General features: G+C 49.0%; 1 protein-coding gene across 4 annotated transcripts in view; it reads right to left on the minus strand.

The window, feature by feature from the left end:
* DCP1B (decapping mRNA 1B) overlaps nucleotides 1-12,849 on the minus strand; it is a 41,219-nt gene that overhangs the window by 3,490 nt on the left and 24,880 nt on the right. For all 4 annotated transcript variants that reach the window (XR_011482900.1, XM_020900917.2, XM_070453259.1 and 1 more), the window contains exons 4-7: nucleotides 12,322-12,388; nucleotides 9,987-10,122; nucleotides 3,187-3,315; nucleotides 890-1,657 (exon numbers count right to left, since the gene is read on the minus strand). Coding sequence is in view for 3 of the 4 variants with exons in the window: in XM_020900917.2 (XP_020756576.2) it covers nucleotides 890-1,657; nucleotides 3,187-3,315; nucleotides 9,987-10,122; nucleotides 12,322-12,388 (1,100 nt within the window). In the remaining variant the exon portion in view is untranslated. The remainder of the gene's footprint in view (nucleotides 1-889; nucleotides 1,658-3,186; nucleotides 3,316-9,986; nucleotides 10,123-12,321; nucleotides 12,389-12,849) is intronic.

Raw genomic sequence — 12,849 nt, forward strand, 5'->3', positions numbered from 1 at the left:
ACCCACAGTCTGACAAACATGAAGACTGTGCTCCACGCCTGCTGCCTTGGTTCCTAAAGGTGAACGATTCTGGGGTCCTGCTGTAAGCCGCTTGCCGAAATAGGATGGAAGGACCAACGAGGACACACATAATACATAGCAAGAACTTCCTAAACTTGAAGTTCTTGAGGCACTGTCAATGAATCTGTACCAATCCAAATGGAAAAAGAGCCTCAGATCTCCAGATGCTGCCCGCGCATGGGCAGTGAAGAAATGGATGAGCTTTCAACTTTCTCACTGTCCTGAGTTATTAATGACCACAGAGAACCAGCTTCCCTGGAGGACGGAGCATTTCTAAGAATGACGTTTCCTCTCGGGCAGTCAGTGTGCATGTCGTGGGCGGGGGCAGGGAGCAGCTTCTGCCTTCTCCTGACCCTCATTAAGCTACGCCTGCAGAGACAGGCAGGGAGGCTACGCCTTCCAGGGTCAGTGACCTGCTTTCCAGCGGACGTCAAGAGCCCACAGGCTGCGGCATCCACAGGGACAGGGCACCTGGCTCACCTCCATGCAGTACGTGCAGAGGGGCCTGGCCTGCAGCCAGTGCCCAGAAGCATGTACTGGATCATGAACACACAACAGTTTACTGTGGGCGACATAACTAGTGGGGGGCCAGAGATCTGACATCCTGAACAATTTCAGAAACTAAGTTTCCAACCACAGAGATCTAGGGTTTTCTTGTATCCATGTCAGACCTGGAAACAAGAAGACTTCTCTCTGGGAATGAAGTGTGTTTGAAAGAGGGCTCCCAGACCGCTGGGCAGAGAGCAGACCCCTTCCTGGCAGGAGGTGGAGGCAGACGCCGTGGCCTGCATGGACCCTGCCCCGTGCTCCCCAGCAGGAGGACACTCACCTGAAGGAGGGGAGCCGGCTGCTCTGTGCTGGGGGCTGGGTCCCTCCAGGGCTCCAGGGGGTTCCGCGCTCGAGTGCTCGGGGTGGCCGCGGGGAACTTGGCCGCCAGGGCCGGGCGGCAGGGCACAGGCAGCTGCTGGTCCTCTTGTACCGCCTGGAGCCTCCGCAGCAGCTCCCGTGGGGAGACCTCGCCTGGCCCCACTGGCTGATGGCCAGGGCTGGGGCCAGGGAGTGCCGGTCTGGGGAGGGCCCGGGGCCCTGGAGTCTGGGGCGGGAGGGCACTGCTGAGACAGGTGGGCTGGGCCGGGGCCGCGTGGGTGGTGGCCGAGCTGGCAGGTGCTGGCGCCCCGGGCTCACACCTGTTCTCGGCCCCGGGGATGCTCTGCAGTGGGAGCGGGTTCTGAGTCCCGGGGGCTGCGAGTGCGCGGCTGCAGGGAGACCCTGTCCGGGCAGGCCCAGCGCAGGCTGTCCTGAGGGCGTCTGTGCAGGGCCGGTTCTCTGGCAGCTCTGCCAGAGGCTGTAGGTCCACGCTCCTGATCATGAGCTTTTGAATGGCAGGGCAGAGCTGCTTGTCGATGGGGGGAGAGGGTCTCCGGGGCTCCTCATAGGATAGGGATCGGACGACCCCCTGCCGCGTTGGGAGTGTCTCTGGCTGCTGCTGCTGCAGGGGGAGGGTCTGGGGAGGCCCTGTGGCCTCCTGACACGGGGCTTTGTCCTGCTTCCCAAAGAGTGCCATCAAGGACAGGTGCTGGGGTTCCGGGTCTGAGGTCTGGAACAAACACACACATTTGATAGTGTGTTCATGTGTGATCTGGTTATGTGTGATGAGGGGAATGAAACCCAACTTACCCACCTGATGACTTCTATTTACGAGGGGTTGATTAGAGGATAGAAAAGCCTACTGATCATAAACTACACATCTGGGACCGCCTTTCTAATGTCAAATTTTGTCATAGGTTTCTCCCTCCCACCCCAAGATGGCTGTCATATTTCAGTATCTGTTGAATTTTTTCGAGCCACATGTGGGATACAGATCCCTAACCAGAGATAGAACTCGGACCCTTTGCAAGCAGAAGCCCGAGCCCTAATGGTTGGACCACCGTGGAAGTCCCTCACTATCTGCTGACTGATGAGCAATCAGGAGATGCTTGCTGGGCCTGGGGACGACTGTGTGCAAAATCACAGACACAGACGGAAGATCATCTCCTCAAGAGGAAAGTACTGGGAGACACCGAGCAATTGCAGAAACACAAGGGTTTCAGAATTCCTGATAGTTTTCCACAGAATGATAGAAATTAAGGGCTGGAAAGTTGTAAGTCATCACTGTCTCTAACTTGATCCAAATACATAGCAGTGGGTCTATCAGCCCATCAGAGGCGTAAACGCCCCTGTGGCTGGTGACAGGTCTTCTTCCTTCCTGCCTGTGCCCTGGTGCCTCGAGGCTGCTGCTCCCTGCGGTTGGGCTAGGAGAACATGAGCGTATCCTAAAGTTACATATTCCAGTTTCTCTTGTAAACAATTTCCACAAAAAGCAAACTTATAATAAAAGCTAAAAGTTAATTAGAAAAGATATTTTTTTTTAAAAAATTGAATGCAAGACTTGCATGAGCCAGTCCTTATGTCTTTTATATCCACGTTCATCTTTAAGGTGGATTTAAACCAACAATTCCCTTATAAAATGTTTTTTTGATGAGGAATAACCATAGGTACTGGTTAAACCCACACTCAAGTGATGGAATTTGCAGATTAGCTATTTTGCTAATGCTGGGGTATTCTGAAAAATACATATACTCATACAAAAACCGATGTCATGTTTCATGTTTGTATCTTAGATGCAAATACAGTGAAGGGTCATGGGTTCTAAAGGGGGACTTGACACCAGTCCTTAGACCAGGAGTCCCACCCACACAGGGCACATGGCCCAGGACTGGGTGCCAAGGGGAGGGCTGCCTCTTGTCAGTGGCCAACCTCAGAAGGATATGGCCCAATGGGTAACGGTCTCATCGGCTCCGACGTGGTATTAGGCTGCTGTCTTTTTGGAACACATTAACCTCTAAGGAGTCAAGTTCACAGGGATTAGCACAGAGTAAGGGAAATGCCAAACGTAAAAACAGCAACCCTTTGTAGGAAGAGCAAATTATACATAATGACAAAATCTCCACTTTGAAATCTCTCTGTCCTGGATCAACTCTAGGGCACCTCCACAGCACAGCCCCCCACCCCCTCGCCCCTGACCAGCCTCAGGGCCAAAGTCCCTCAGGAATCACTGGGACCAGGTGGAGAGCAAGGACCATGCACCTGGTTGGGTCGAGGGCCCCGCTGCTGCCGGCTCCCACTGGGTTTCACTGGAATCGGCTTGATGAGGTTGGGGTTGTCGTGGATGGCAGACGAGCTGCTGATCTGTTTGGGCTCAGAGCAGGTTTTACACTGAAATGGAAAAAAGAACCTCATTTTTGGTGTAAAAGAAACTTTAATCTCTTAAAAAGAACGCACCTTCATGCTCTTTATCGTATCTGTGTGCTCAGTGGCTAAGTTGTGTTCGGCTCTGGGCAACACCACGGACGGTAGCCTGCCAGGCTCCTCTGTTCATGGAATTTTCCAGGCAAGAATACTGGAGTGGGTAGCCATTTACTATTCCAGGGGATCTTCCCGACCCAGGGATCAAACCCGAGGTCTCTTACATCTCCTACATTGGTAGGTGGGTTCTCTACCACTAGTGCTACCTGGGAAGCCCAAGCTATGTTTGAGTCTAAATCAAATTCAGATTGAGTGTGTCTCAGTGGCACAATTCAGCGGTACTCCATTGGCCTGCAGAATCCAGAGGCCCGGAGACACCCGGAGGTGTGACAGTCTGTGGGTCTGCCTGAGAAGCAGCAGCTTTAACAAAGTCTCCGGCTCTCCTGAGGTAATCAGCAGTACAAAGGCTCCCCTGGCGCCTCGTCTGGGTCGGGGGAGGGCTCCGAGCCCAGCTGGCAGCTCACTTAAGACTGGAGAGCTGCATTCTTAGAGTGACTGACCTTCTTTGGTCTATAAACCGATGGGTAAAGCTGACTCAAACAACTAATTTAAAAATTACTAACATCATCCTTATTTAATGAGTGATTTTTGCATAAACAGAATAATTCAAATCCGAGTGTTCTGAACCGCTCACTACAAATTAGAATTTCACAGAGAAAGGGACGAGAGACAAGCCTCGTCATTTCGGATCCTGAGTCATCACTACCCATTAATCTAATCAACTGTGCAATTGCTCACACACTGGGATTCAAGGCAGGGAGGGTAGGGCAGTGTTGTCTGTGTCTCCCTTGCTGAAACAGCAAATAAAGCTGTAAAGTGTGGTCTTCCGCAAGGTGGGCTTCGTGGCATCATTTGTTTCAATGGCACAGTTGTGCCCTTGGGCCAGGACACACTTCTCTGTCCCCAGCGTGGAGTGGCCGTGAATACAACCTTCCCCCACCCCAACCCCCCCGGACCCTGATTCGTTCCCATAAGCTTCACGGCTGTTGGCTGCACTTTCTATCTGAGGATGTCGGGGCTGGGGCTGATCACCACTGTGCTTGCTTCGGTTTGGAAAGTTCACTGCACAAAGGACTTTTTCCAGCCAAGAATTCCGTTCACCATTTGCATATTTGGCACTAGTATTAAATGGCACATGGAATCACTTTCTGAATCATAAAATGTTATTTCTAATTCTCAGGTGAGTTATAGCCACAGGACCACTGGCCTGGCTTCCGAGATGTGGATCAGCAACATGAGAACAGAATGTGGTCCCTGACAGAGTCACTGATAGAATGCTGGCGTGAAAAGGCTTGACAGCCTGCTGGCCAGGCCGAAGACAGTGGAGGCTCGACTCACTTCTGCGAGTGCTCGCATCTGCACTCAGGGTCCCTGGGTTGCCAACTGCTTTACTCTGCACACACCGAGGTGGGCCTTGGACAGCACCCCCTTGGGCAAGCGGCCAGCAGCTGCTTCCTGAGTCACCACCACAGGCCATCTACCAATGAAGCTTCATTTTCATGTAAAAAGTGCTCAGAACAAGACACCACTGACTTCCACGGCTTGCAGCTCATTATCCAGTGGTTGAAGCTTCTACGCCTCTCCCTACCCAAAGCTTCTGTGCCTTTCCCTCCTTGGAAAAACAGAGTTGGCAAAAGTGTATAAAGGATTCTTTGCAGAAAACCCAAGGCCTTAACAGCTACATCACATGAGCCTGTTTATCACACAGATACGAGAATCCACGAGGCGGGGAAGCCTGGGGGAAAATATAATTGAAGTACTAAAGGCAGACATTGTTGGGTGGTAGGGTTATGGGCAATTTCACTTTCTTTCTTCTACTTTTAAATCTTCTCAGTTCAGTTCAGTTGCTCAGTCATGTCCAACTCTTTGCAACCCCATGGTCTGTAGCATGCCAGGCTTCCCTGTCCACAACCAACTCCCAGAGCTTACTCAAGTTCATGTCCATTGAGTTGGTGATGCCATCCAACCATCTCATCCTCCGTTGTCCCCTTCTCCTCCTGGCTTTCATCTTTCCAAGCATCAGGGTCTTTTCCAATGAGTCAGTTCTTCCCATCAGGTGGCCAGAATACTGGAGTTTCAGCTTCAGCATCAGTCCTTCCAATGAATATTCAGGACTGATTTCCTTTAGGATGGACTGGTTGGATCTCCTTGCAGTTCAAGAGACTCTCAAGAGTCTTCTCCAACATCACAGTTCAAAAGCATCAATTCTTCGGTACTCAGCTTTTCTTATAGTCCAACTATAACATCCACACATGACTAGTGGAAAAACCATAGCTTTGACTAGACAGACCTCTGTTGGCAAAGTAATGTCTCTGCTTTTTAATATGCTGTCTAGGTTGGTCATAGCTTTTCTTCCAAGGAGCAAGCATCTTTTAATTTCATGGCTGCAGTCACCATTTGCAGTGATTCTGGAGCCCAAGAAAATAGTCTCTCACTACTTGCATTATTTCCCCATCTATTTGCCATGAAGTGATGGGACTGGATGCCAAGATCTTAGTTTTCTGAATGTTGAGTTTTAAGCCAACTTTTTCACTTTTATCAAGAGGCTCTTTAGTTTTTCTTCACTTTCTGCATATCTGAGGTTATTGATATTTCTCCCGGCAATCTTTGATTCCAGCTTGTGCTTCATCCAGCCCAGCATTTCACATGATATACTCTGCATATAAGCTAAATAAGCAGGGTGACAATATACAGCCTTGATGTACTCCTTTCCCGATTTGGAACCAGCCTGTTATTCTATGTCCAGTTCTAACTGCTGCTTCTTGACCTGCATATAGATTTCTCAGGAGGCAGGTCAGGTGGTCTGGTGTTCCTATCTCTTTAAAAATTTTCCACATTTTGATCCACACAGTCAAAGGCTTTGGCATAGTCAATAAAGCAGAAGTAGATGTTTTTCTGGAACTCTCCTGCTTTTTTGATGATCCAGCAGATGCTGGCAACTTGATTTCTGGTTCCTCTGTCTTTTCTAAATCCAGCTTGAACATCTGGAAGTTCACGGTTCACGTATTGCTGAAGACTGGCTTGGAGAATTTTGAGCATTACTTTGCTAGCGTGTGAGATGAGTGCAATTGTGTGGTGGTTTGAACATTCTTTGGCATTCCGTTTCTTTGGGATTGGAATGAAAACTGACCTCTCCCAGTCCTGTGGCCACTGCTGAGTTTTTCCAAATTTTCTGGCATATTTAGTTCAGCACTTTCACAGTATCATCTTTTAGGATTTGAAATAGCTCAACTGGAATTTCATCACCTCCACTAGCTTTGTTCGTAGTAATGCTTCCTAAGGCCCACTTCACTTTGCACTCTAGGATGTCTGGCTCTAGGTGAGTGATCACACCATTGTGATTATCTGGGTCATGAAGATCTTTTTTGTATAGTTCTGTGTATTCTTGCCACCTCTTCTTAATATCTTCTGCTTCTGTTAGGTCTATACCATTTCTGTCCTTTACTGTGCCCATCTTTGCATGAAATGTTCCCTTGGTATCTCTAATTTTCTTGAAGAGATCTATAGTCTTTCCCATTCTATTATTTTCCTCTATTTCTTTGCATTGATCGCTGAGGAAGGCTTTCTTATCTCTCCTTGATATTCTTTGGAACTCTGCATTCAAATGGGTATATCTTTCCTTTTCTCCTTTGCCTTTAGCCTCTCTTCTTTTCTCAGCTATTTTTTTTCCCATTTATTTTTATTAGTTGGAGGCTAATTACTTTACAATATTGTAGTGGTTTTTGTCATATATTGACATGAATCAGCCATGGATCAGCTATTTGTAAGACCTCCTTAGACAACCATTTTGCCTTTTTGCATTTCTTTTTCTTGGGTCTTGATCACTGCCTCTTGTACAATGTCACTAACCTCCATCCATAGTTCTTCAGGCACACTGTCTATCAGATCTAACCTCTTGAATCTTTTAGTCTCTTCCACTGTATAATTGTAAGGGATTTGATTTAGGTCATACCTGAATGGTCTAGTGGTTTTCCCTACTTTCTTCAATTTAGGTCTGAATTTGGCAATAAGAAGTTCATGATCTGAGCCACAGTCAGCTCCCAGTCTTGTTTTTGCTGACTGTATAGACCTTCTCCATCTTTGGTTGCAAAGAATATAATCAATCTGATTTCGGTGTTGACCATCTGGTGATGGCCATGTATAGAGTCTTCTGTTGTGTTTTTGGAAGAGGGTGTTTGCTCTCATCAATGCGTTCTCTTGGCAAAACTCTGTTAGCCTTTGACTTGCTTCGTTTTGTGCTCCAAGGCCAGATTTGCCTGTTACTCTGGGCTCAGAGGGTAAAGCATCTGCCTGCAATGTCGAGACCTGGGTTCGATCCCTGGGTCAGGAAGACCCCCTGGAGAAGGAAATGGCAATCCACTCCAGTACTCTTGCCTGGAAAATCCCATGGACAGAGAAGCCTGGTGGGCTATAGTCCATGGGATTGCAAAGAGTCGGACATGACTAAGAGACTACAATTTTCCAGGTATCTCTTGACTTCCTGCTTTTGCATTCCAGTCCCCTATAATGAAAAGGACATCTTTTTTGGGTGTTTGTTCTAGAAGGTCTTGTAGGTCTTCATAGAACTATTCAACTTCAGCTTCTTCAGCATTATTGGTCGAGGCATAGACTTGAGTTGCTGTGATCTTGAATGGTTTGCCTTGGAAACAAACAGAGATCATTCTGTTGTTTCTCAGATTGCATCCAAGTACTGCATTTCGGACTCTTTTGTTGACTATGATGGCTATTCCATTTCTTCTAAGGGATTATTGCCCACAGTATATATATAATGGTCATCTGAGTTAAATTCACCCATTCCAGTCCATTTTAGTTTGCTTATTCCTAAAATGTCGATGTTCACTCTTGCCATCTCCTGCTTGACCACTTCCAATTTGCCTTGATTCATGGACCTAATATTCCAGGTTCCTATGCAATACTGCTCTTTACAGCATTGGACCTTGCTTCCATCACCAGTCACATCCACAACTGGGTGCTGTTTTTGCTTTGGCTCTCTTCATTCTTTCTGGAGTTATTTCTCCACTAATCTCCCTTTCTCCACTAAATCTTCTCATTGAACATCAATACTTTCTTTAATTTCATAGCTAAGTCAGAGCTATATCCAGAGGACAAATCTTCCTTTTTGCCTTAAACCACAAAACAGTCTTAAATACAGAACAGTCCACTGATTAATTTTTTTATTGCAGTATAGTTGACCTATAAAATTGTACTAGCTTTAGGTGTTCAGAAAAGTGGTTCAGTTATACGTGTGCACAGATGTTCTTCAAAACAGGCCACTTCTGAAGACTCAGCATGTAGCCCCACAGCTCCTGGCCCCCCTGGCCCAGCCACTCCCCGCCCCTCACCTGCCCTCCAACCAAGTCTCATGGAGGAGGAAGCTCAAGGTCACAGTGCAGCTACTTCACAGCAGATTCACAGGCATTTGCTTTTTCAGGGAGAAAACATAAAATATTGTCCAAAACAAGTTTTTCAAATTACTCTATTAACTTCATATAAAAAGTCATTTGTAGTGCTGCCAGGCTTTACTTTATCAATATCACCATCCTCCAGCTCAAAGCATTTCCTCTCTCACTTTCCGGGATTATCACACGTGTAAGAGGTTTGGAGTTGCAGAGGCCTTAGCGGTCAGTCAGTGTAAGACTCAATCAGAGCTGTGCTGTTCTCCTGGGATGTGCCCGACATCCAGCACTCTGTCTGAAGACTCGTGGTCACTGGAGATCCATGCTCTCACAGCAAGACTCCCGAGAAAGGGCAGTGTTGGATGCCCACCTTCCCATACCCAGGCCTGGGCTGCTTCTGATGCCCACACTCTGTGTGTCAGAAGACTGGGTGACACAGATGTGAGCAGACCTGCCCCACCTGGGGGCTCTTGGCGCAGGTACCTCCGGTGAGTGGGCCAGAAGCCACATGAGGGACCAAGAACACGTGGAGAGAGCCTTCAAAGATGTCCTCTGCTGATGGATGAGCAGAGGGAGAAGCGGCTCCCCCAGGGGCGGCGAGGCTGGACTGCCCAGGTCACATGGCGGGTGCCCCGGAGCGGGCCAGGTGTCATACCTGGGCAGTGAGAAGGCGAGGAGGATATGGAGCAAGGACAGTGTGACTGTGCAGGTGCTTCTGGAAATAACCTGGCTGGTGACGGCAGGAGAAAGAGCGTCTTCTGTTACTTATCTCTCAGCTGAGCGATGAACACTATGCACATGATGTGTTTTTGCTGCTGTTTTTCAGTTGCTAAGTCACGTCCAACTCTTTGCGACCCTATAGACCATAGCCCCCCATGGGATTCTCCAGGCAAGAACACTTCAGTGGGTTCCATTTCCTCCTCCAGGGGATCTTCCTGACCCAGGAATCGAACCTGCATCTCTTGCATTTGGCAGGTGGATTCTTTACCACAGAGCCACCAGGGAAGCCCCGGGGGCTGCGTTTTAATCCGCTTAAAAGCAAACAGTCTTCAGTCTACTAAAAGTCAACAAAGATGGCATTTCTCATACAGTTCTGTTTGGCAAAAGGAATGGCACCAAGTCTGCCTCAGCCAGCAGGTCCCCAGCTGGAATCGGAGTCTGCGTCACCATGGGGACGGGACTCACCTTCGTGTACTCGTCTTTGGCCTTGGTCAGCATCCGCAAGATGTCGGCCTCCTTGCCCTCTCCTGAGCCAAGGCTCACAGGCGAGGCCCCAGCTCCCGCTCCATGGTGGGCTTTCAGCTGTTCGTACTGAGTGAGGCTAGAAAATTAGAGGGGAGATCCACACCAGAAAAGACAGCTTAACACGACCAGCCAGTTCTCACCCAGTTGTTTTTATCTTGTTACAATCATATTAGAAAAAAGACTGCTGGAACTGATGGGAGAGACATGGGAGTTGAGATCCCAAGCTCACTGACCACAGGACTGCATCTGGAGAGGGGTGGCCTCCGCCCTGCCTGGTGTCCCGTGGCAGCTGTCACCCAGCCAGGGCAGGGTTGAGGGGCTGGGACGGAGGCCAGGTGGCCCTGCAAGGCTGAAAGTATTCTCTATTGGGTCCTTTTCAGAAGAAGTCTGTGACTCCTTATTGTGAGCATTTGGAGGGACCCCTGAACTGCTGGGGAACCCAATTCAGGGTTCTCAACCTGGAGACTGGGTTCCCAACATGGCAGATCCAGTCTCCCCCTTCTTCCAAAGTGCCTGGGAGTTGAAGCACAGCTGAGCCCAGCCCCCGTGTCCTGGGTGGTTTAGAAGCACAGCTAAGGTCCCACCCCAGAAGAGGGGGCGTGAAAACACAGCACTGGGAAGCGCCTTCTGTTCTCCTGAAAACCTTGCAGAGGGGAGGCCAGACTGCTTCCCCGCTGGCATGGGGACACGTCTCCCTCCTATAGGAGGGCTCTGACCATCACGCTTCCCCATCGCTGCCATGAAGTCTGCAGGGAAAGAAAGCTGCGGGTTCGCTGAGGCTCAACTCTGAGAATGGGCGGGGAGTCCACATGCATCGCACTTGGCTAATTGCTCGTCACCAAGCAGGTCCTGCCCCAGCTGCTGAGGAATCGCCACAGAACCTAAGTGTCTTCACACGGCCTCCTGGCTGGGGGACACGGTGCCTTTTAATCTATATGAAGCCCTGCTATTATTATCCACCGCACAGTTTACAATCACAGGAATGTTCTAGGAACTAGCTGTTACGGTGGTAAATACCAGTTTGAACACACTTAATCACCATCTGCAGCCTGAGCTGTTTACCTAAAATTAGCTCTTACCAGCTCGGCTTTTCAGAAATCAGTCTTAATCTATAAAAAAGTGCTCCCCACAGCCCATATTTCAGGGCCACTTTTGAGCCATACATCAACAAGAATCAGCCACAGGTTTGCATATGGCCCTACCTTCTTGAGCCTCCCTCCCATCTTCCACCCCTAGGTTGTCACAGCGCACTGGGTTGAGCTCCCTGAGCCATACAAGCGAATTCCCACTGGCTATCTACTTTACAGATGGTAGTATATATGTTTCCCTGCTACTTTGGCCATTTCATTGACCTAGGATTTAAAACTGACAAATGGTTGGTTCTGTTGCAGATGGAGCTGCTTGCTTGAGCCTGTGTGGGAGGCAGCTGGATTCCATGTATGGCTGAGCCCAGTCCTGGCCCAGGGTCATGGCATGCAGGAAGCTCACTCGCTCCCAAGCTCTGAACCAGCCACAGGAATGCAGGGAAATAACTCCCTTCCCGTGAGTGGCTCTGAGGCTTGAGAACCTCAGAGGGTTGACAGACCCCCAGGGGGACAGCATGCCGACCTGGGCATCCTCTCAGGTCATCAGGGGAGCGAGAGCAGGACCAGGAGACTGTCATGTAAGTACCCCCAGCCTCATGCCGACCGGCACCAGTCAACAAGGCCTCCAAGATTAATAGAAAAAAGACTAGAAACACAAAAGAGAGAGAGAGTCCATCTGCTGATCACTAAACTAGTATTAGCTCAGATATTTCCGAAGATATTGAAAACAAAGACTCAGCAAAGCCCTTGAAAAGTCACATGGGAGGGGGGTTCAAGACCCACAGGCAGATGGAGGGGAGTCCTGGGGGCAGGAGGGCATGGGGACTCCAGAGGAGGTGGGGCAGCCTTTCAGAAACACTCTGAATGTCCTCCTCACTGAGATATACCAATAGCTTTTCAGAGGAAAAAGCTGCTAATTTATAAATGAGGATGGTATTAAGGAAAACTGCCATCCAGAAAAACTGATATTACAGATCACATGCACAGAAAAAAAAGAGGGGGCCACCCTACATAATAAATCTTATCACGTGGAAGCGTGAGACATTGTCATTTACGCTTATTCTTCATCTGGTGAGTAATGGTGCAGGTGTTCCTAAGCACGGTGATGGGGCTGCAGTCGGAGATGGGCTCTGTTTACCCATGGCGCAGTCCCACACACTCAAACACAGAACACATCCCACAGCACTTACTTCTTCATCAGCTCTGCAATTCTTTGGCACTCTTCCTTGTCATAAAACCAAATTCCATAGATGGACACTGCAAGAAACACAGGGCCAGTGAATGAATGTCTTCAAGAAGGGGAAACAAATCCCCTTTCCACCATGAGGGGAGTACACACTCGTACAATAAATGAACTAGTCGCTGGAGTCAAAGCTTGAAAACCTTGAGCTGGGGATTTTTAAGCCCAAAGAGAAGGTATGCACACACACATGCATGCACAGACACACACTGAAGTGTCCTGTCCTTACAAATACAGCACCTGGACACAACAGGCACGTGGCAAATGCTTAGACGGATGAGCAGACTGAAGACGAGCCCCAGCTCTCTGCCCTTCAGCTCTGCAGCGTCACTGCCTCACATGCCTTCACACACTCACACACACAAACATGTGCACACACACACATTCTCACATACACATGCTCACAGAGCTCTCACGCACACAAACACATTCACACACACACACATTCTCACATACACATGCTCACAGAGAACGCTCA

This window comes from Odocoileus virginianus, chromosome 23, assembly GCF_023699985.2.
Source record: "Odocoileus virginianus isolate 20LAN1187 ecotype Illinois chromosome 23, Ovbor_1.2, whole genome shotgun sequence".
NCBI lineage: Eukaryota > Metazoa > Chordata > Mammalia > Artiodactyla > Cervidae > Odocoileus > Odocoileus virginianus.